Source organism: Pecten maximus, chromosome 17 (assembly GCF_902652985.1).
Source record: "Pecten maximus chromosome 17, xPecMax1.1, whole genome shotgun sequence".
Classification (NCBI taxonomy): Eukaryota; Metazoa; Mollusca; class Bivalvia; order Pectinida; family Pectinidae; genus Pecten; species Pecten maximus.
The window spans coordinates 18,480,500-18,504,329 of record NC_047031.1 but is presented as its reverse complement, the minus strand read 5'-3'; the positions used below and the strand labels follow the sequence as shown (position 1 = coordinate 18,504,329).

Genomic DNA, 23,830 nt, shown 5'->3' with positions numbered 1-23,830 from the left:
TGTCTATGAGCAATAATGATTTATACAATTAATGATATCTTATAATAAGAACAGATAAATGTTAAATGGTAATTATGCAATATGCTTTAAAGTCTAAGAAAGGATACAGTAGAGTCCTTGCCACTGAATTTATATACGAGCCAAAAAGTTGTCTTCATTCGTCATTTGTGTTGCTAAGTTATATATATATATATACAAACTGGTCTGTTTTCGGTGATATATTGATAAGATTGTTTAACAGCTTTACACTACATAGCAACGCTTTGTTATAAAGAGTATTTTAAATCATACTCATGCATGTTTACACACATTATTTTCATGTTTACATACATTATTTTTCATATGTTTTTAAAGAATGTGCTTTTGGGTGACAAGATTCTCTACTGTAGACATTTAATTAAAATATTTTTTTTTTAGGGATTGACAACATTATTTGGAGTTACCAAGAACATAGTCTCAAGCTGGACTGACTGGGAGGGGAAATATGAATTTTGAATACAAATCGCAAGCAATTTGAATTATAATGTATGCATTGAAAAACTGGAGACATTTAAAATTATGCCAGAACTGAAACAAATCCTGGTTGAAATGAGTAGTTGCATTTTAGCAGCCAATTACTGGTTGATTAATACTGTTAGTGTCAACCCCTGTGCTAACCATCCCACCTTTTTCTTCCCATCAACCCTCACCCCATATAAGTAAGGATGGGGAGGTATCATTGGAGGGCCGGAATACTATACTGTCCCTCCCAACAAAAGGTTGGTGCTCCGGGTTTCATGGTACAAATAAAACTTAAAAAAGCGGAAAAGACAAGTTTGTGATCTGACCAGCAGCATTCTATAACACTTGATATGCAGTTGGGTTTATTTGTAAAAATCAAGTCAAGTTTAGAACTAAAGTCAGTTGTCACAGATGATATAATCTGTGTACAAACCAAGTGTGATTCCATCCAATTTAGAAATGATTCCTTCTCTGTAATATCGACATTGAAATCACCTAGAATGACAAAAGGTTCATTTATGTTAATCGCCATCTTGATATGGTTTTGAATGTATGCTTTTAATTTTGAATATGAACATTTTGGTGATTTGTAAATGATTGAAACTTGCATGTTCTTGTCTTGTTTGCTTACATTAGCAACCGTGCTCTCAAAATCAAACGAAGTGAAAGTATGTAAAATTGAATATCTAATGTTGTTTGCAAAATAAGTTGCTATTCCATGAAAAGGAGTTTGAGTGTTCTGTTGGTCGTTTCTCTCAATACAAAAACCTTCAAGCTTTAAACTGTAGTTGTCATTGCTTGGTTTGAGTTTTGTTTCTGCAAAACCTAACACATCAGCTGCTATGATATTGAAATCATGTCTGATATCTTCCATATGTAATGGTAAAGACCTTACATTGAGGAAAGCAACTTTGAGTGTTTCAGAAGAAAGAGTGTAAGGTGGGATGTAACACAACTCTAAAGGAGCTTCTGTATGCATTCGTAGCATTTCATCTTTAACAGCTGTGTCAACTGACATTTTTGGTTTATTGAGATTAAGAATATACAGGTCCGACAGATTTCTTACACGACTCATTGCTACATAGTGCATATGTGGTTGTTTTCTTGTAGATGTCATGTCCACCACAACTTTTTTCATGGTGCAGCCTTGTGATTTATGTATGGTTTTTGCAGCTGCTGGTCTGAGTGGAAACTGTATTCTGATGAACGTTTTTCTGTTGTACAAAAATGTGCGTTGTGTATCAAATATAGGAGTCCAAAAGGGCAATATTTGATGTAAACGTAAATGTTTGTATGTTGACCTAGTTTCAATGCCAGTTGTTTCATCTTCAAACTGTACCCAGATAATACTAGGCCTTTTTGTGTTTGTTTGCTTGTAGTCTATCCATTTTAGATAGCAACATGCACCATTAACAAGTCCATCATCAATGTTTAGGTTAACAGTGATTTCATATGCCATACCAACAGCTAATGGAGCAATATTGAGTAATCCACCAGTTTTACTCATATCCTTTGGAAGAGAATTTACAAGTCTTTCTTTAACATTGGTGGGAATGTCACCAACAACTGTGTCAAGTGATGGTACTTTCACTTTAATGTTGTCTGAATGCTCAAATATATCATCATTAAAACCATCAACTTGTTTATTTGTGGTAAATAGATGCGGGGCTTCTTTTGGATAATCTCCATCTGTTGTTTTCACAACACGTGATATTAAAGTGGTGAGATCAGAGTCAGAGAGCCTGTCATTTTCCATACAACGGATTCTGTTGAGAAGTTCAGCAAAGTGTTTATCATCTTTCTGGCGCATGATTTCACTCAGTTCATGTACTGTAAATAATGTTTTCCAGATGTTTGTTGCAAGTGGGCCTAAGTGTTCTTGCAGATCTTGAAATATCCTGTGGTCCATGACAGGTTTCAACTGGTACAGGTCACCAATAAGAATGACACTAACTCCTCCAAACAACTGTTTTTGATTACCCTTGATTCTCTGCAAACACTCATTAATTAGTGAAAGCATTTTATTGCCAACCATTGACACTTCATCTATAATCACAACCGACCAATCTCTGTATTTGACTCTGAGAGTAATCAGTGAGTCAGAATCAACATGGTAGCTGTGGTAACCGCGGTTTGGAAGGATTTTAAAGGCAGTGTGTATTGTTGTACCATTGGTATTATGAGCAGCTTTTCCTGTTGGTGCGCATAAAAGTACTTTGCAGTTTTCTGGGTTGTCTCCTTCTCTGGCACACAGATGTCTTTTCAATGCTTGGTATAATGCTTTGATAACAACAGACTTTCCTACACCAGCACCACCTGTTAAAAATGCATATAATGGGCAATCTTTTGTTTTGATCCAGTGCAACACATGCAAGAAAAATTCCTTTTGTTTCATATTTAGCTTCCTTATGAGTTCCAGGTACTCATTGTTTGGCAACAGTGTAGATGTATGATCTATATATGGAAAAGTAGGTGCCATACCGATGTCAAGTCCAACATCGTAATTTTTGTGAGCGACACTCTCTGGTTTGTAGTACACAAACTGTTCACTATCTTGTGACCCTTCTAGATGATCTTCCTCTTCAATTTGCTGTGCCATTGGTGCGATATGGTCAAACTCATCATTCATGTCATCTGTTGCTGCTTGTAGAGCAATGTCAAGCTCTTCTGCATGATGCTCATATTCCAAAAGTTTTGATTCAACAATGTTTCGAACATGATCATAATGTTCTTGATAGGTGCTAAATCCTCCCAGTAAATCGGTAGCCTCATTTCGCCATGGTAGAAATAAGAGAAGTTTTCCCCTATAATGATTTTCTGGATCAGTTTTGGCATTATATCTGACATAACGAATGACTTTGCGGATTTTTCTACGTTTGAACACGACACCATTTGGTAAACTCAGTGTTGTCCAGTTTTCTGATATAGTTCCAGTTTCATCATTCTCTGAATCAGAAGACATAATGATATCGTCATGATTGTGATCTCTTTTTTTAGGATAGGTTATATCAAGTTCTGAAACATAATCTGCTAAACACGTTCTTTGAAGCTGTTTTGGTCTTTTCGAATAACGTTTGACAATGTTATCGGACTCCATGTCAGTGCAATCTGATGGAAGTTCTTCTAACACATCTTTTTGTTTTAGAAGAAATGTTCTTTCACTTGCTTCTGATGTGTTGATGAAAACAACATCTCTAGATGATTTGGTGAGTGGAAGTTGGAGTGTAAGATAAGCTGCTTCTTGTGCACACACTTCGACGCTGTTTAAAAATTTGTTTCCCATGTGTCGCACTTGATGTTTAATATCCATATTTCCTTTCCGTGCTTCTCTGCAAGCTTCATCAAGGAGTACACTCATTCCTCTCTGGGATTTGCTGATGTAAGCTACAATGTATACAGCACAGGCGTATGGATCAAGTACAAACTGCAGGTCATGATTAGCATTCCATGCTTCAAGTAAAGATGTCATGTATGGATTGATTCTTACTTCAGAAAGCTTTCGTTTAAGGAACACTTTTGGTGACTTCAGAGATGATCTGATACACATGATGTATTCTGCTTCTGACATATTAGCCACATTTTCAAGAAAGGTGTTAAAGGTCAACTTGTCTGTATCTTTAATGTCAGTAATTTTTTTCTGAAGTTCTGTGTACTTCTTTTTCAGACTTTCATGATTCTCGTCTAGAGGTTCTAATACCATAGTTTTAGACATTGGTGGTAATGGAAAGCCAAATCTACACACAGGTTTTTTTTTCTGCAGGTTTTTGAGTGTTTGTGTGTTTGTATATCAACATGCGAAGAGAGATGATCCAGTACATTGGCAGTGCATGAGGTATATATTTATCAACAAAATCAGCTATTGTTTGAGCAGTATCCTGTTTGTATTTAGGAGCATTTTGAATCCACATCAGCATATGTATATGTGGCGAACCTCTGTGTTGAAATTCTACTCGATAGAAAAAATCATTCAAAATGCCAAGAGGTGCATGGTCAGACTTGAGTACAGCTGTAATGAAGTGTTGAACTCTGTGATCAAAGTATCTTGCACATGTTATTGGGTTTGTACCAAGCGTGTTTTGTCATTCCATGTCATGTTGTTTATTTGTTCTTTATTGTAACAAATTTTGTCATTCAACTCCCCAAGAATTCTCAATAGATCATGCCATCGGGTATCACCAGCAGATAATGAACCAAACCAAGTTGGTAGCCCAAGTTGCCTTATCATAGCAAACACATCTTTTTTTCTCTTTTCTAAGTAAGGTGGAGAGTTTCTTAGAGTCCTGAATATGTAATAACCTTCATCGAGGTTAACTAATTTGTTCATATGCGAGGAGTTTAATGCATCAGCAGCAGTTATGTTTTTTTCCTTGCTTTTGCATCTTCTTATGGCTAAATTAACTTTATCAGATATTTGTTTCATTTGTATTTTCTTCATCTTAAAAAATATATTCGCAACTGAATTTGCAGCTCTTCGATCTATGTGTCGAAGCTCCCACTTTACAATATCACTATAGTGGACCTTCACCTCCCTTTCTGAATTTTCAACTCTACGTTGACCACAGAATATTGTAGGAAAAGATAATTCTTCTGCATCTTTGTCGGAATACAAGCTTAATGGATGTTGTCCTTCTCCGGGTGCAAATATATATATTGAATCAGAATGAGGACAGACAGGTTCAATCAATGTATCAGAGTTGCCAATTACTTTGTCAGCATCAGTTTCACTGAAGGTGTCGGACTCATTGCCTTCATCATCTGATTTATTGGCATTGTCATCTGAGGAATTCTCCATGAAAGACTGAAGAGATTCATTAGGTGCAGTTTTTAGTGTTGAAATCCATTCATCATCAATTTTAATGCCAGATGATTTGTATAAATCACTGTTATTGAATAGCCAGTTTAGAGCTCCTAGAACTTTGTGAGGGCGTACATTTTCTGTAAACTCGCACTTGTTGTAAGCCAACTTTCGTTTAATCTTAACTGGTATAGTTGTTTTATTGAACTGACGAGGAAGTGCTTTTATTGTCGGTTGGATATCTACTGGAACATTGACAACATTACCTCGAATACTTAATTGACCACCTCGAGGGAGTTCTCTCATCTGCATAAAAGGAATGCGTAAAGCAACTAATCTTTCTTCAAGTTGATGTAAATCTAATTCGCATGGTTGATCTGGAAATGACATTTTATTTGCAGATGACAAAGTTGGTACCTTGCCCTTTTTCAAACTTGAAGAGCATGTTCTACAAATCCATTCTTTTCTATCTTTAGATTTGTACCCTGTGATGCATTTTTGAAAAATATGGTTGAGGGTATGTTCTGTCGGCAGCTCTGTAACTGAATGTCTAAACCATGTTTGTTGACAGCATGTACATATATATGTTGAACCAGCAGCTATAGTTTTGTGGAATTTATCAATAGTTTTCTTTAAGCTAGACCCACTCTTTAATTGTTTTTCTTTTATTGACTTTGCTGGATCCTTCCGATGTCTTCTTTTTGACTCTTTGCTTTGTAATCTGTCTTTCACAGCGTTTGATGCTATTTGTCGTGAGTACTGTTTGGCCACTCTCTCTTTTTCGACATAATATTTCGAAAGTCTATTTTTCCTTTTACTCTTAAGTTCTCTAGATCTTTCTTCTTGCTTGAAGTATTCATCATTTCTAGCCTGCTTTTTGTGTTTAAGTTCTCGAGCTTTCTCTGCTTCCCTATAATCATCATCCATCCTTGCTTTCTTTTTATTTGCAGCTTCTTTCTGTTTGAAATCATCATTACATCTGGCTCTTTTTTTGCTTTTTGTTTCTTGTAGTTTCTCCTTAGTCCTATAGTCATCATCAGGTCTAGCTCTTTTTTTGCTTTCTCTTTCTTTAACTTTCTCTTTAGTCCTATAGTCATGATCAGATCTTGTTTTTGTTTTGGTTTGTTTTTCCTAGATTTTTTCTTTACTTCTGTATTCATCATCGAGTCTAGCTCTCTTTTTGCATTCTCTTTCTTTAAGTTTCTCTTTAGTCCTGTAGTCATCATCAGATCTTGTTTTTGTTTTGGTTTGTTTTTCCCAGTTTTTTTCTTTACTTCTGTATTCATCATCAAGTCTAGCTCTCTTTTTGCATTCTCTTTCTTTAAGTTTCTCTTTAAACCTGTAGTCATCATCAGATCTTGTTTTTGTTTTTGTTTGTTTTTCCCAGATTTTTTCTTTACTTCTGAACTGATCATCAAGTCTAGCTTTTTTTTTACTTTCTTTTTCTTGAAGTTTCTCTTTGTGTTTGTATGCATCATCAAACCTAGCCTTTCTCTTGCAATACATTTCCTTTGTTCTTTCATTACTTCTAAAATCATTTTCAGCCCTGGTTTTTGTTCTCTTTTGTGCCTCTTTCAATTTGAAATATTTATCACTTCTTTGCATTCTTTTGTAATTCCTATTGTAAATCTTTCTTTGTTCATTTTTTTCATCCTTGCATGAACTTTCTTGCTCGCGGAAACAATGTTGGTCACCAATTTCTTTCATCTTGTTTGCACTTAGTTCTTTTTGAACTTTGAAATACATATCAAGTTTATCAAATCTTTCATGTTTTTTCATTTTGTGGCCAGAGAGGGATTCAAAATTCAGTTCAGCTTGTTTTAATGAACTAAATGATACAATATTCTGCTCAGACAAAATTTGTGATGAAATGGGCAAATGCAACTTTTGTTTTGTGCACAGGTCCTGGCTTTTTGTAACTTTGTGTACAGTAGGCAACAAAGACGACTTCTTCTCTATTGTATTTTGATCACTTTTTAACAGTTGTTCTTTTTTAACAATTACAGCTGTAACTTCAAATGGATCATGTGCAGAATAGTTCATTGAAAATCCCAAGTTAAGACAGTGTTCATATACCTTTTGAATAGTTGTGCAAGTCAAAAGGACGCTTTTTCCATTCGGAACTTGCAAACCAGAAACATTTCTTGAATGGGAATCAAAAACAAAGTAAATACTACTTTCTTTTATTACAATGAATGTATTTCCTTTGAATGTGATAAAAGCACCATGTGTTTCATCTTGATCTAAAGCCAAGTGCAATGCTTCATATAAGGTGACAAATAAAAATGCATCCATGTCTTGATCTGTGTTCCCCATTGTTCCTTGTAAGGATTCTTGGAATTCAAATTTGTAAGTTTTGCTATAACATTCCAACTGCCTTGGAATTTCTTGTATGGATACATACTCATTATGCATTGTAGAACTGCGAATAAGAAATCCATACAATTCATCTCCTTTTATCAATGTATGATTAAGATCTGAAGGTGTCCATGATGTCAAACATTTTTCTCTACTGTACATAAGCGCAGACAAGCTATTAAGTACACATTATTTTCCAGAATTTTCTAAAAACCTTTCATGACCCTGGTGAAAATGTCCTTGGACAACAGATATGATAGAGGATTGACCTAGACATTGTACTTCCCTTTCATTATTTTCCGATTCAGGAGATAACTGTACAAGGGAATCAACTGTTTGTGAAATAGATTTGGGGGACCTATGTTCATTTGCCTTGAAGTCTGTCTTTTTTGCACCAATAATAGACTCTGTACAGATATTTGCAATTCCTTTATCTCTTTGTGTTAAACTACCTGCAAATGTTTCTACATTTTTCTTGTAACTTTGAACATTCAAAACAGCATCATAGTGTGCTTGGTACTTATGAACCAAATATATGGCTTGTTGTTCGACCTCATTGTTCTTGTCTACTTGTTTTGCAGAAAATTTCATCCAAGACTACATATTATCCTCATAGATGTAAATATCTGTACGAAGGAATTCAGCAGATGAAAGGATTTCAACTTCTGTAGCCCAAGTACCATTGTCAAGCATACGGTTTTTTTTTATCCAGTCATGAACAGATTTGTAACCTGATCTTAAGTGGCTTACATATTGATGTTCCTTTGTAAACATATTTGATACAGCAACTTTTCGTAATAAATGGTAATGCATTTCATCACCAAATATACTGTAAGATAATGCTCGAATAAAGCAGTTGCCATCACCCTCAATGTTCTTTATTTGTATCGGTTCACCCAATAGCCTAACTTCAGAACAAATAGACAAAGAATCAACCTCGGTTGTAACACCCAAGATATTTGCAAGCTTTTGTTTTGTAGCTGTTGATAGAGGAACAAAAGTGAACATTTCTGGCTGAGATTCTTTTTCAAAAATGACATTATCTACTGAGTTTGTTTTACTAGAAGCATCATTTGCAAGTTTGTTTTCATATTGAGCCGCTTTCGACCAGGTTATTTCCTTTTTTTGTTTGTTTAGTTCATCTTGGATTGAACTGCCTTTTTTAGGTCCTTGTGTTTTTACAGAATTGACCAAATCAGCCAGCGGTTGGTGTAATAAGTTACAATCACTCTTTGATGAATTTGTAACGTTAGTTGTTTCAAGTTTCTTCTGATTTCTAATAATATTAATGCCTGCAGGTTTTAATTTACAATCTACGGAGCGTTTACATGATTTTTTACTGCTTCGGTTTTTGCTCTGTGGGTGTCCTATCATTTCACTATCAGCTGATATCTTAATCTTAAAATTTTTTGTTCTCACCCTTTTTCCGTTATTTGGCTTTTGGCAAGAATATCTCAATTTTGCTGTCGGTATCTTTCTCTTTTTCCTTTTGTCAGGAGCATTTTTGTGCAGCATTTCCTGTTTTTCCATTGGAGGTTTTTTCCGATCAGATTTTGCTGTAATTAACATGATATTATAGAGTGGTTTCTTGTGTGTTTTTACAGGGATTCCTGACTTCCCTTTACTTTTATTACACTGAAGTAATTTCGTATCTTCATTTCTTTCATCACTGTTTTTGCACAAACCAGTCTTGGATTGACAAGATGTTTTTTCCATCATGGTACTTTCATGCACTATGGCAGGATTGATTTCAGGGTGTTCTTTAGTTTCTATTTTAGTCTCCAGTAAATTTTCCTTTTCAAGAATTCTTGTGAAAACTGTTTTGTCGCAGTTTAATTTATAACAGCTTGTTTTAAATACATTTTCACTCACGCTGTCATATGTTGTTTCAATTTTTAGTTCATAGTTTTCCCCATTGATTGTTTGACAACTTGGTCGACAATTGTTTTGATCATTTGTTTGACAGTTTGCTTGATAGTTTGCTTGATAGTCTGCTTGATAGTTTGCTTGATAGTTTGCTTCATAGTTTGTTTCAATGACATTCTCAGATTTTGCTACTGTTTTAAGGAGGCCAGTAGTCTGCTTTTTTACTGTTTTTACCGAGGCCAGTATCCTCAGTCAAGTCACTTGTTAGGTCTCTGATACTGTTTTGAATGAGGCCAGTATCCTCAGTCATGTCTATGTCTCTGATACTGTTTTGAATGAGGCCAGTATCCTCAGTCACGTCAGTCTGTAAAACAGGTTGCACTTTCACTATCGACTTCTTCCAGTATCTTCTGCGTGGCATGGTTAACCTGAAATGGTACCAAAGAAAATAGCTTTGTTCTATCACACAACACCAAATGGAATAGGTATATTATAACATATTTTAACTAAAATTCTTACAGTTATCCAGTGTTTATGGTATTTTAATGATAACTCTTTAATAATGGCCCCTGAATTTGAAAAAAAAAAAAAAAACCAACTTAAATGTTGTCATCAAATGTTTGTATGAACTTTAAGCTTTTGCCAATTAAGTGTTTTGTTTCATATTCACCTCCTTACTGCCCCCAGTAATGTTTCTTTGAAATAAATGTGCTATATAAATAGTTCCAATACCTATTTTTGTTCACCTTTCAGATGAACTGGAAGTGTCTGAAAAAATATACATGCCTACCATAAGTTACGTAAGCTTTTGTATCATAACAATTTGTCTTTTTTTTGGCAGAAGGCTGATGAGTTGCCAAAATATATAGGCGTATAGCGCTTTTCATGAAATGGTAAACAGAAATTAACATTTTATTATCCTAAAGAGTTAAGCCTCTTTAACTAAAACTTGTATAATATAAAAACTACAAGACCCTGTTAAATTGAAGTATTTTGCATAAAACTTTTTAATAGAATTCATTCAAATTAGACGTAAAAGTTTTATCGCTGACTGCGAGATATCAAAGATTTTCTGTAATTTACTTAGCAAAGAAGAAACCAAACTTCATTGAAATGATGCAAAAGATTAAAGAACTATGACCATAGTTTTCGTTGGACAAAAAGATACTGATCATCATGAACATTATTCAGCAAAGAATCATCAAACTCCATTGGAATGACAAAACAGAAGTTTAAAACTACAACATATACTTATACATTTAAATGTACTTGTTAAGTTTCCTACTTAACTTGTGTGTATTGCATTTCGACTGGCTAGATTTATTTGCAATATTTCAATTACAAATACACTAAACAAAATGCATTATAAATATAGTGCAACACTCAATTTGTTTTGCTTTGTATTGTTTTTTGAACAAATCATTATCATAATGTAAATCATAAACAAGAGGCCCAGGGGCCTTAACAGTCATCTGACTCTAAATTAAAAACCTTATATAATTGTAGTATGTATTCTCTGTAGCAAGTTTATAGTGGCACCGTTTGCCATGGTGGCCATCTTGGATTTCTGACCAACCCAATAAATAACAACACTTGGTAAGGGCCATCTCAGGATCATTTCTGGTAAGTTACAGCTGAATCCAATTGAGGGAATTTGAGAAGAAGTTTAAAATACGGTAGGCATTGTTCAGGAAAACCATGATTGCACAATCAAGTTACAAATGGCCGCCATGGCTGCCAAGTCAATGATTTTACGAGGCGGAAAAATATTAACACTTTGTTGGCACTGATTCCTTACAATCCTCACCAATTTCCAACTCAATGGCACCAGTGGAACTGGAGAAGAAGTTTAAAATGTTTTTTCAAGATGGTTGCCATGGTTGCCATCTTGGATTTCTGGCCGAGCCGATAAATAACAACAATTGGTAAGGGCCATCTCAAGATAATTTCTGGTAAGTTAGGGCTGAATCCCACTGACGGAATTTGAAAAGAAGTTTGAAATAGGTGTTGTTTGCGCAATCATGTTACAAAATGGCCAGCATTGCTGCCATTTCAAAGTTTTTACGAGGCCGAAAAAATAACAGCACTATGTTCTTGGTCAGGACCATCTCAGGATCATTTCTGGCAAGTTTCAGCTCAATAGCACTGGTGGAACATGAGAAGAAGTTTAAAATGTGTTTTCAAAATGGCGGCCATCTTGGATTTCAAACAGACACAAAAACAAACAACACTTGGTCAGGGCCATCTCAGGACCATTTCAGGCAAGTTTCAGTTTAATAGCACTGATGGAACTGGAGAAGACGTTTAAAATGTATTTTTCAAGATGGCAGCCACGACGGCCATCTTGGATTTCGGACCGACCCGAAAAATAACAACACTTGGTCGGCATCATATCAGGATCATTTCAGGCAAATTTCAGCCAAATAGCACTGGTGGAACTTGAGAAGAAGCTTAAAATGTGTTTTTCAAGATGGCGGCTATGGCGGCCATCTTGGATTTTAGACATATATATTCTATGTAAATGACCCAGAATTTCAGGTTAATTTCTTAATACTCTCAGAATTATTTAAAACAAACACCAAGTTGTCTTACTGCTGGAAATATTTCACATTCTACTTTTCTGAAAACTTCACTTGCAAAATGCAAAAATCCAACAACAGAAACCACTTGTTAGGAAAAACACTTTTTTCAGCCCTGATTTTACTGTTTTTGTTAAATTTCTTTGATAAATCTTTAAATTAACTACAGCTCCCGTGAACCCTAACAATGAAGTAATTCATTTGAACAATTTTGCAGAACTCTGTCCCAGCATGCTACAGGCCAAATATCAGTACTCTAGGCCTTCTGGTTGTAGAGAAAAAGTCATTTGAATGAAAAACTTATATCAACAGACAATCAACAATGAGCAATAACTATTTGTCACAATGACCCTCTGGGTCTGATGACCTAAAAATGTGACAGTATATTCCAATTCCATATCTACTGTTATTTGGTAGGTTGCTTATATTACAAACTGGAGATTTCTTCATCTTACACCATTGGACATATTGAACATTACAATTCAGGCCTTAATGTCTATTAACTTTATGTTTCTTAATTAACCATTGTTTGCATTTATGATGAAATGATGAACGATGAAAATTAGGCAAAATTTAGGCACACAAATAAAACCACACATACATTGTTATACATAATGAAAACTTGAAAAGTAAGAACATGGTTCAGTGTTAATACTGAAATGCAAAAAAGAAGTAATATAAAGCCAGCCATATTAATTTTTGCAGGCCTTTTACCCCAATATATACATCTCAAATATGATGTAGTAGTTGTAATGGCAAAGAAATCGAAAACCGTCAGTTTTAAAACAATTGCATGGTACAAAAAAGTTTAACCAAACTTCAGATTAGCATGTCAACCAAGACGATTTCAAGTTACTTGACTTGCATAGTTCAATATACAATAACACCAGTTTTCCCAAAATTGGTTTGTTTTCCATAAGTAGCCAATTCAGAATGAATTCCAATAGAAATCAAACAAATCAGTCTAAAATGTGATTTCCCTATATAAACTACAGTAAAATGTACCCCCTCCCCAGGGGCAAACTGGTGACCCCATGGTCATGAAATTCATAAATTTAGTAAAGCACCATAAGACCCTTCCACCTATGAAGAGTATTTGATTCTACTTTATTTGGGTCTCTAGAAGAAGATTTTTTTTAAATTTCAGTCAATTTGACACTTTTTAGCCCCGCCCATCAGCCCCTGGGGTCAGTCAGGGCCAACATTTGCATACCATCAAACTACCATCCCAATCTGATAATGTTAACCAAATTAGAATGAATTCCAATAGAAATAAAATAAATCAGTCAAAAATGTGATTTTCCAATACAAACTATAGTAAAATTTCTCCCCTCCCCAGGGGTAAATGTGTGACCCCAGGGTCATGAAATTCATAATTTTGAGTAAAGCACCTTAAGACCCTTCCATCTAAAAACAGTATTTGATTCTGCCTTATTTCGGTGTGACAAGAAGATTTTTGAAATTTCAGTCAATTTGACCCTCTTTAGACCCGCCTATCAGCCCCTGGGGGTCAGTCAGGGCCAACATGTGCATGCCATCAAACTGTTATCCCATGCTGACAATGTTTACAAAATAGAATGAATTCCAATAGAATTCAAACAAATTATAGTCAAAAATGTGATTTCCCTATATAAACTATAGTAAAGTTTATCCCTCCCCAGGGGCAAATGTGAGACCCCAGGGTCATGAAATTTACAATTTTGGTAAAGCACCTTAAGACTCTTCCATCTATGAAGAGTGTTTGATTCCATCATATCTGAGAGTATAGAAGATTTTTGAAGTTTTCGTCAATTTGACCCTTTTTGGCCCCGCCCCTCAGGCCCCTGGGGGGAGGGGACCATATAATTTACAATTTTGGTTGACCTATAGTCATAGAAGCTTCCTGCCAAATTTCATAGAATTTGGTTTAGGGGTTTTAGAGAAGAAGTTGAAAATGTAAATTGTTTACGGATGCATGACGCACGCCGACAGACAAAAGGGGATTAGAATAGGTCACTTGAGACTGTGTCTCAGGTGACCTAAAGATAGCGAGAAAAAACTTCAATAGTCAGAATCCAAGATGACTGTCTGTCAGCCAAATTGTTTCCTGATTGATCCCAAAATGCAATATACAACACTAGGGACCAAGGGCAACCTATATATGAAAATTCAGAAAAATTTCTTCAGTACTTTCTCTGAAATAGCGCTAACAAACTTCAATTGTCAACAAGTATGTTGTTTTTCGATCAGTCCCAAAACGCAATATGCATCAACAGGGACAAAGAGGAATCTACATATGAAATCTACAGTACTTTTTGAGAAATAGGGACCAAGAGGAGCCTGTATTTTAAGTTTGAGAAATATCCCTTCTGTACTTTCTCAGAAATAGCGGTAACAAGAATTGTTTACAGCAGGACAGCAGGGGGCCAGATGGAGATGACAAATGGACGATGAACCACAGACGCAAGGCAATTTGAATATTAACCCACCATCTGATGATGGTGGGCAAAAAATGATTCAAACTGATATAATTTTGTTATTTGTGCTGAAATGCATTAGTTTTTTAATTTATATCACCAGCAGTTTTACATTATAACAACAACCATTAAAACTAGGCTGTTTTTAGATATTTCTTGTTTATTATAAATTTATCTGTGTTGATATTTTGACAATATTTCACTGTTTCTATAACTGAATATCTTTACTTGAATTTTGTTTACAAGCAAGCTATCCAAGTCATTTATTGTTGAGTTCAATAGTTTTTGCCACGAGAATCTTTGCAATGCTGTTTTCAATTTTAGATTACTGAGTTCATACTATCACACTGCAATGTCTAGTTTAACAAGTGTCTAGGACACTTAGCTATTTCCAAAGTAGAAGTAAATCAGGCATTATCATGATTACGATAGAAACTCTTGACGAGCTTAGTAATATCTGATCTAAAATTTTGTTGTTAACTGTTCTAGTTTGTCTAAGCTGAACAACTACCTGGTACTTATTCATTTATTGTTGCAAGTTTCAATTTCTTAAAGAATCAAGAATTTCATATGATATGCTTCATCAACAACAGGTTATCTTTACTTGAGTGGTATTGTTATGAATTAAGTTAACCATCTTGAATTCAAAATTTGCTGAAATAACAAGAGATCCAACAGGTCTTAACAGTCATTTGACTACCACGAGTACATCATCCTACTATTTCAAGTAATTGAAGGGGCATTTCTTTGGTTCACGATCAGAAAGATGCAACAAAAGGCCAAGGTAGGTGCCAAAGTCACCCTGACGTTAAAATTTAAAAATACAGAAAATTACCAAATGACTTTTTATAAACAAGGGCATCAACGTTCATCTGATTCTCAAGATCATTGTAACATGAATTCTATGAAGCAAATATAGTGGCATTGTTGGTCATGGTGGCAATCTTGGATTTAAGATAGACCAAAATAATAACACTTGATCATAACCATCCCAAAATCATTTCTGGTATGTGCAAGCTGAATCGCACTGGAAAAATTTGAGAAAAAATTTGAAATAGGTGTTTTTCAGGACATGTGGCTCCATGTCAAACATGTTTCAAGGCTGGAAAATAACAACACTTTGTTGGATCTCCTTCATTAACCCTGATCCCGCCACACATTCTATGTGTACATAAGCACTATCTACTAAGAATACATTTCTAGAACATTAGGAATTAGTGATTAATGACGTACCATGACGATCAATTTAACATTTCTGTTTACCAATTACAGCTTTGTTAAACCATGTAATCGATAGAAATCTATCTTTTTTTTTTATAAATGCAAGAACGAAAGGTCATACCAAAACTGATACTAGCAATCTACTTTTAACAGACATGCAGAGTCCATCTGTCTAAATTTCCATCTGTTTCTAAACTCCATATGCGACGTCACATTACTACCAATGATTGGGATGATAGTTTTGAAGAGAAGGCGCATGGAAGATTAATTTTAATATTGTGAATGGGTTTGTAACGCATTCACGAAAAGTCATGGTAGTATGTGTACTTAAAAGTGTGAGGATTTATACTCAAATCTGAAAGGATGGCCATACATGGGTCCTCAATGGGAATAGGTGTTATATATGCATCACATAAATCCTTCATATTTTGTGACATAATTACACATCCACATTAATATGTATATATATTTTAATTTTACATGTGACAACAAATTCCAGTAATAAATATTGAACAATATGACAAGTTTTTTTTACTGGCAGCTAGAAGAAAAACACGCTGATGGGATATGAGGTCGCAATATCCACCAATGTAGTCAGGTGGAATAAGACCTCATATACGAATAGGAGTATATGAAAGTGAGCAGTTTTATACTATCATTATCGTCCACAACTTGTGTGTGTGGTTATTACAGTAAATGTTTATTTGGTGTCAATTCAAGATTTCTCTATGTGTTTGTGTTTTGCCTTACATACATTAATATTGCAGAGTTCCAAGCAAAATCGGTATCAAAGCAGCACGTTTCACGGCCATGAGAAAATGTCAACGGACGATGCAACAATGTAACTGTTCAAACAGTTTTGTCTACAGAACACTAAAAACCCTAGTCAATGCTACGGTGTACTTACTCCAACAATGTTAGAGGTTTTACACGGCGAGATACTTTTGAAAGGTGAACTATAGTAGTCAGTACTTTGTTACTATACAGTTTCGGGGTTCGGGTACACAATTTCAAACCTAGGTTGGAATCAAAACCGACCCGTGACGGGTCACCCGCGTACTCGTTAAGCCCTTCACAACGGTAAACATATCCTTCAAATTACTACCTATCAATATCACCATTCCATCAATTAAAACTAAATAAAGATATGTCCATGTGTGGAGGCCTGATGGGTTTGGCCTAATGAATTGACTTTTCAAGTGATAATATTACCGGGTACGGTCCCCGGTGGGGGTTGGGACGTTGGAGACACGTGGTAATGAACAAAATCAACAACGAAATTCGTCACATTTTGAATCCTCTTCTGCCATGCTATTTGATCATCAATGGTAAAGCGTTCTTACAATATCAATAATTTATATCCAAGGTCAAAATGTAGGCTCAAAACATAAACGAAATGCAATTTTAGATCAGTTATAACAAAAACAGTTTGACCTGTCTTACCTAGGATTCCCAGCATGCATGATTACCGGACTTCCGGTTTGATATCATACTGGTGAAAAGTTTATGTAGGTGTTCGAATACCACCGGGCACGGTTTTTTTTTTCCTCTCCATGTCGCTTTACACATAAATAAGCTAAAATCTAAAGCAAATTATTAATAATAGGTCCAAAAAGTAATGAATTATAAAATATATAAAGAAATATATCATACAACATATGGAAACAAGGTCAATACATTTGAACAAACTTGGTAACCCTTCACCCCAGCATACTACAGACCCAATATCAACTTTTTGGGACTCTTGGTTATTTGGAAGAAGTCAGTTAAAAGTTTCAGACTATTTGATCCCTGTGACCTTGATTGAAAGTCAAGGTCATTCATTTGTACAAACTTGGTAGTCCTTCATCCCAGCATGCTACAGACACAATATAAACTCCTTGGGGCTCATGGTTATTGAAAAGAAGTCATTTGAACAGTTCAGCCTATTTGATCCCTGTAACCTTGAATAGAAATCAAGGTCATGCATTTGAACAAACCTGGTACCACCTCTATGTAGCATGCTATAGACCCAATATAATCTTCTTGGGATTCTTGGTTATTGAGAAGAAGTCGTTTAAAGATTTCAGCATATTTTATCCCTGTGACCTTGAATGAAGGTCAAGGTCATTCATGTGAACAAACTTGGTACCATTTCTCCCCAGCTTGCCATAGACCCAATGATATCAACTCCCTGGGACTCTTCATTATTGAGAAGAACTTGTTTAAAGATTTTAGCCTTTTCTGACTCCTGTGGCCTTAAATGAAAGTCAAGGTCATTCATTTGAACAAACTTGGTAGCCCTTCACCCAACCATGCTACAGACCCAATATCAACTCCCTGGGACACTTGGTTATTGAGAGGAAATTGTTTAAAGATTTTAGCATTTTTTAAATATGTGACCTTGAATGAAGTTCAAGGTCATTCATTTCAACAAACTTGGGAGCCCTTCACTCCTGCATGCTACAGGCCAACCATAAGGTCTCTGGGACTCTTGGTTATTGAGAAGAAGTCATTTAAAGATGTTAGCCTTTTTGACTCCTGTGACCTTGAATGAAGGTCAAGGTCATTCATTTGAACAAACTTGGTAGCCCTTCACCCAACCATGCTACTGACCTAATATCAACTCCCTGGGACTCTTGGTTATTGAGAAGATGTCGTTTACATATTTTAGCCTTTTTGACTCCTGTGACCTTGAATAAAAGTCAAGGTCATTCATTTGAACAAACTTGGTAGCCCTTCACCCCAGCATGCTACTGATTTAATATCAACTCCCTGGGACTCTTGGTTATTGAGAAGAAGTCGTTTAAATATTTTAGCCTTTTTGACTCCTGTGACCTTGAATGAAGGTCAAGGTCATTCATTTCAACAAACTTGGTAGCTCTTCACCCCAGCATGCTACTGACCCAATATCAACTCCCTGGGACTCTTGGTTATTGAAAAGAAGTCGTTTAAATATTTTAGCCTTTTTGACTCCTGTGACCTTGAATGAAGGTCAAGGTCATTCATTTGAACAAACTTGGTAACCCTTCACCCCAGCAACCTACAGACCCATTATCAAGTCCCTGGGTCTTTTGGTTATTGAGAAGAAGTGGTTTAAAAACTTTTTAGCATATTTTACCCCTGAGACCTTGAATGAAGGTCAAGGTCATTCATTTGAACAAACTTGGTAGCCCTTTATCCCAGCATGCTACAGCCCTAATATCAACTCCTTGGGACTCTTGGTTATTGAGAAGAAGTTGTTTAAAGATTTTAGCCTTTTTGACCCCTGTGACCTTGAATGAAGGTCAACTTTATTCATTTGAACAAACTTGGTAGCCCTTCACCCCAGCATGCTACAGCCCCAATATTAGGTCTCTGAGATAAGTTTACATTTGAAACTCGATTTCAGACAATAAAAAATGTAATATGTTTTAATAATTGTTTCAACATTTACGAAATTCATTATGTACATACCTGTACATTTGTGAGCATCAAATGTAGATTTGATTGCAAAACATATGCCACAATCTGCACACTTGTAGATAACGTTAGCCTCTGCCGCCATCTTGATTCTTCTCACACCACCTTGCTAAACTTGGAACCGTAGAACGGTGCCGGAATCTAATTCCGGAACACTCGTTTGCATGTTCTATGAATTCGCACAGTTAGAATTACCAAACGAGCGACCCCATAGATTACGCACACCTACGATGTATAAGGATTATGGTCATGAAAAAACTAAGTTCTGTGCCATGGTAACCATAAAAGGAGTAGACCAAAAAAACTAAGTTTTGTGCCCTGGTTACCAAAAAAAATTACGATGTTTGCACATCTACAATGTATAAGGGTTATTGTCATGAAGTTTCGTTGAAATCGGATAAGTAATTTAGGAGGAGTAGCCGGTACATCGTTGCATCTACAAACTCGCCCAAAAAACTAAGTTTTGTGCCCTGGTTACCATGGTAACCAACAAATTACGACGTGATATAGATTACGCACATATACAATGTATAAGGATTATTGTCATGAAGTTTCGTTGAAATCGGATCAGTAGTTTAGGAGGAGTAGCCGGTACATCGTTGTGTCTACAGACGGACAACCTGATTCCAGTATACCCCCCTAACTTCGTTGCGGGGGTATAATAAACAAAATCATGTTGATATTTAGGGTGTACCTTCGTTGCCCAGCCTGTAAGCTTTGTTTTCATCCCAGCTGCTGCGAATACGAGCTGGAACTTCACATAACTGGAGAAATCAAGGATACCTACTGTGAACCGTGTGCAACAAAAGGTATCTATTAAGTATTTATTGTCCTCATTTTGGCACCACACTGAAGATATGCGCACCCTTTATTAATCACTCTGTCTGTCCACAAATTCAGTTCCTGACTGATCAATTTACATGAAATTTGGTCAAGATGTCCTTTTCGCGAAAAAAAATACATTCTGGGGTCAAAAAGCAAGTTTGAAGAATTTCACTCAAGCACTCAACAAGTGCCATAGCCTTAAAAAAAGATGGAAGAAAATTGTGGATGCTGGCACAGGCACAGAGACAAAGTTTTTCCAACAGAGAGAGGCATTTGATCAAATGTATGGTACACGCGCCAGTACCAAGCCAGTACATGAAGTTGACACTCTACCTAACAAAAGTCAAGAAGCAGATGAAGGCAAGAGTGTGAAGGGAATGACAAAAGAAAAAACTAACAAAAGAAAAAGTACACAGGTTTTAGAAATACTGGAAAAGCACAACACAGAATTTCACTGAAAGGTAACAGAAATCCATGAGGAAAAAATGAAACGGCTTGATAGACTACTGAATCTGTATGAAGAGGATGTTTCTTCAAGAAAGAAAACAATGAGTGAAAAATTGAAGTTGTATTAACTTCCATGAATATTGCAGGCAGCAATATAAACTTTTCATATCCAGATTTGTATTCCTAGTATTGACTCGTTTTCTTCTCTGTGATGTATAGGCGTCCTGTTGGTCAATGTAATAATGATTTTACTTTTTAATTTTAACATGATGCAAACACTTATATGTATTTACTGTGCCAAATATGTTATGTCCATATAGATGATTGTTTATTCTTCACAATGTGGTAAAGAGGAGATCATGTCATGGCTAAAGATTAATAAGCAGACGGTAGATTTATATGATTCATTAGTACATCATTGTATATATTGACCTTATTGATGATAAGACTTTCATTATAATATGCTATGAAGGGAAAGAAAAGCATGACCTGCAAAAAGTAGGTCACTGTGATTTACATTATGAATGTTTGCTCTAACTCAAGTGAAACAAAATTATTTGAAAATTTAAATACTCTGGCTCTTAGTTAATAGATTTATATACTGATCAATATATTGAAGCCAAAGGTTGAGGTGATTTTCACCACAGTATTAAACTTTGTAGTATGGTTACCACCTTCTCCAGTACTATGCCAGTCGGAAATATGGATGTGTTGAGTAGATGGATTGTTGTTTACAGTTTGAAACTCAGTCACGTATAATGGTTATTTCATTTATGTAGAATCATAGAAGTGATATATAGTTATCAGTAACTTATGGAAAGAGAGTGTGAAAATGCCAAAGTGTGTGTAAAAGGAATGCCACAAAATCTCACTGAGAAGTTTTTTTTTTTGTTATTTTTATTTTCCCATTTTTTTGTTTTCATGTTTTACAATAAAAGTTCAAAGCTTCATATTGTCTTGTTTACTTAATACTACATTAAAATCTGTATAGTCACAACATGGCCATGTAAAAGAAGACAACCATTGACTCATGTCTAAACTCAATATCTTGTATTAGTGTCCATTTCGATATATGTTATGATTCTGATTTGGGTCATCTTCCTCATCCTGAATATAGTCGTCAATATGATCAGCGTTATCAATGCAAAAGTTATGGAGAATGCACACTGTATGTATAAGACTGCACACTTCTTGAGGTTTATGGAAGGGTACCTCCTGAATTCTTTTAAACCTTCCTTTCAGATGAGCAAAAGCTCTCTCCACTGTCTGTCTCACTGAGGACAGGCGCTTGTTGAACCGTACTTGTTGAGGAGTTAAATTGCCAAAGTTCTTGAAAGGTACAATAAGCCAGTTACGAAGTGGGTAGGCATTGTCAGCTAAAATATGGTGATCTTGTAGCAGCAAAATCCCCTGCTTCAGCACCAGTGTAGAGACCAGAGTTGCGCAGTACTCCTGCGTCATGAACGCACCCGGATATGGCAAAAAGACCGGCACAAAACCCTTACTGGTGACATTTTTTAAGGACTTGGTTCTCCTGAAAGAGCATTTGGCAAGCAAAAATGAAGATAACAGCGACGATGGTATGTTTATAAAAAAATAAAATAATAAAAACGATTGGTATATTATGTAAAACGAAACTAAACAACACGTGAAACAATAATTAAAATAATACAAAGCCTCATACTTTTTGAAACAATGTCTGTTTACGTTGGTATAACGTCTGCGGTCTTTTTTCAAGCTCTGTTTGAAAGACGTATACCTTGCTCCACCGACAGGAGTTACTCTCTTCACCTGTCCCTTGTAATTTTGTCCGGGATTATAGTTGGATTTTTTTTTATCGATTTGAAGTTTTTCCTTTAAAAACACAGTGGAACGTTTGTATATATGACATTGCATGAATAAGGCTAGTTTATTTTGTACATGAAATACAACGTAATAAATAAAATCCATACTAGATCAACAACACGTATTTTGAGTGGTTGTCCGTTCTGGGTTGCCGTAGATTTACGCCTGGCCGATGCGGACTAAATGTTCTCCGCCTCTGTACCCGGTAACTAGGTCACGCCAACTATATCCGGTTGCAGGCCGTGACCTTGCACACATCGATAAAGAAAGTAAGGCAAGTAAAATCAATACTTATTGTGTTTATTTTGTATTTCGAACGTATTTAGCCCATGACCCCCCCTGTTATATCAACCATTATACGGGAATTTGTAGTTTGTTTGCAGCTAGTGACGAGTAAAACGTTACCGTCAAATAATACGTGAAGGAAGGGTGAAAAAACCTCGTACTCACCATATTGCGACTATTCTCTTGAGTCGGCGTAAAATACACGTGTTTGTCGCGATAGGTGTATATAGCTATCATAGGTGATTTGACCTATATAGGTCGATACGCAGAGTGTGCCGGACCTGTTTAAAGAGTGGTATATCTCCTCTCAAATAAGTGAATGCTTATTCTTAAATGTGTACGAAAATCGTCGATATGCTCTGGGATTCCGAAATCGTCAAACACTGCATTCATATAATTGGTAAATTCCGGTATGTAATCTCTAGGCATGGGTGCGGAGGCTACTGTTGCCAAATGCTGCTTTTTCACAAAACCTAACAGTTTCCAAGATTGAACGTACTAAACGCAGCCATATTTACTAGACTAAAACGAAACTAGAGTGGGTTCGATCAGTGACATGCGCATTTGGGTTTCCTGTTTTAAATTTAACCTGACTATAGTTGCTGATCGAACTCGCCCTATGTGTGTTTTGGGAGGCTGCGGTATGTTCGTGTTAAATCTCCTTGTGATAGGCCGGAACTTTTGCCGATTTATAGTGCTACCTCCCAACAATGAAATTACAGTGGAACCTCATTATGTCAAGCTACCGAAGTATTCGAATTAGGCGAGGTGGATTGGTTAGTTTGCCTGGACAAACGGTAATAAAAAGGGGTTTTCGAGTTTAAGGTTCAACTATATGCCGCGGATACTAGGTTCTCAATATCTCAAGTGTTATATCACGTGACATGTAGACTGAGTAGAAGAGGCCAGAATTTATTTTATACAGCTATATTTAGGAATCTTGGTGCTGTAGTAACTGCACATTATATTCTTCTCTTAATGTCCTGTCAAAACAGGTGTACAACTTTCTTCTTCCTAATGTCTCCCTTGACAATGCCTCACGTTTGGCCTTTAGTTGAGCATTCGCCGCTGTGAGGAAGGATTTGGGTTCTGTCCCCTAGCTGAGACATACCAGAGTCTTTAAAAAAGGTAGTTGCTACTCCTGCTTAGCGCTCAGCATATTTGGAGTGGGACGACCGGTTCGCCCGTTGTCAGTATAATGTGACACAGCG

At 36.0% G+C, this 23,830-nt stretch overlaps 1 protein-coding gene across 1 annotated transcript; it reads right to left on the bottom strand.

The window, feature by feature from the left end:
- Window positions 1-6,427: 6,427 nt before the first annotated feature.
- LOC117315184 (peptidyl-prolyl cis-trans isomerase G-like) lies at window positions 6,428-19,302 on the bottom strand. Its single transcript, XM_033869329.1, has 6 exons — window positions 19,212-19,302; window positions 10,267-10,288; window positions 9,755-9,948; window positions 9,074-9,210; window positions 7,373-7,439; window positions 6,428-7,029 (listed from the first exon to the last, which is right to left on the bottom strand). The coding sequence occupies exons 1-6, from the start codon at window positions 19,300-19,302 to the stop codon at window positions 6,428-6,430; spliced, it is 1,113 nt and encodes a 370-aa protein (XP_033725220.1).
- Window positions 19,303-23,830: the final 4,528 nt, after the last annotated feature.

Bases quoted from the DNA above. Each gene is read 5' to 3' on its own strand.
- LOC117315184 (XM_033869329.1), bottom strand. From the start codon at position 19,302: ATGGCGGCAGAGGCTAACGTTATCTACAAGTGTGCAGATTGTGGCATA. The intron at 9,211-9,754 runs GTAAAAACAGTA...TGTTAATTACAG, and splicing joins GACTGAGGATACTGGCCTCG to CAAAATCTGATCGGAAAAAA. The intron at 7,440-9,073 runs GTGAGAACAAAA...TTCCCATTCAAG, and splicing joins AGCCAAATAACGGAAAAAGG to AAATGTTTCTGGTTTGCAAG.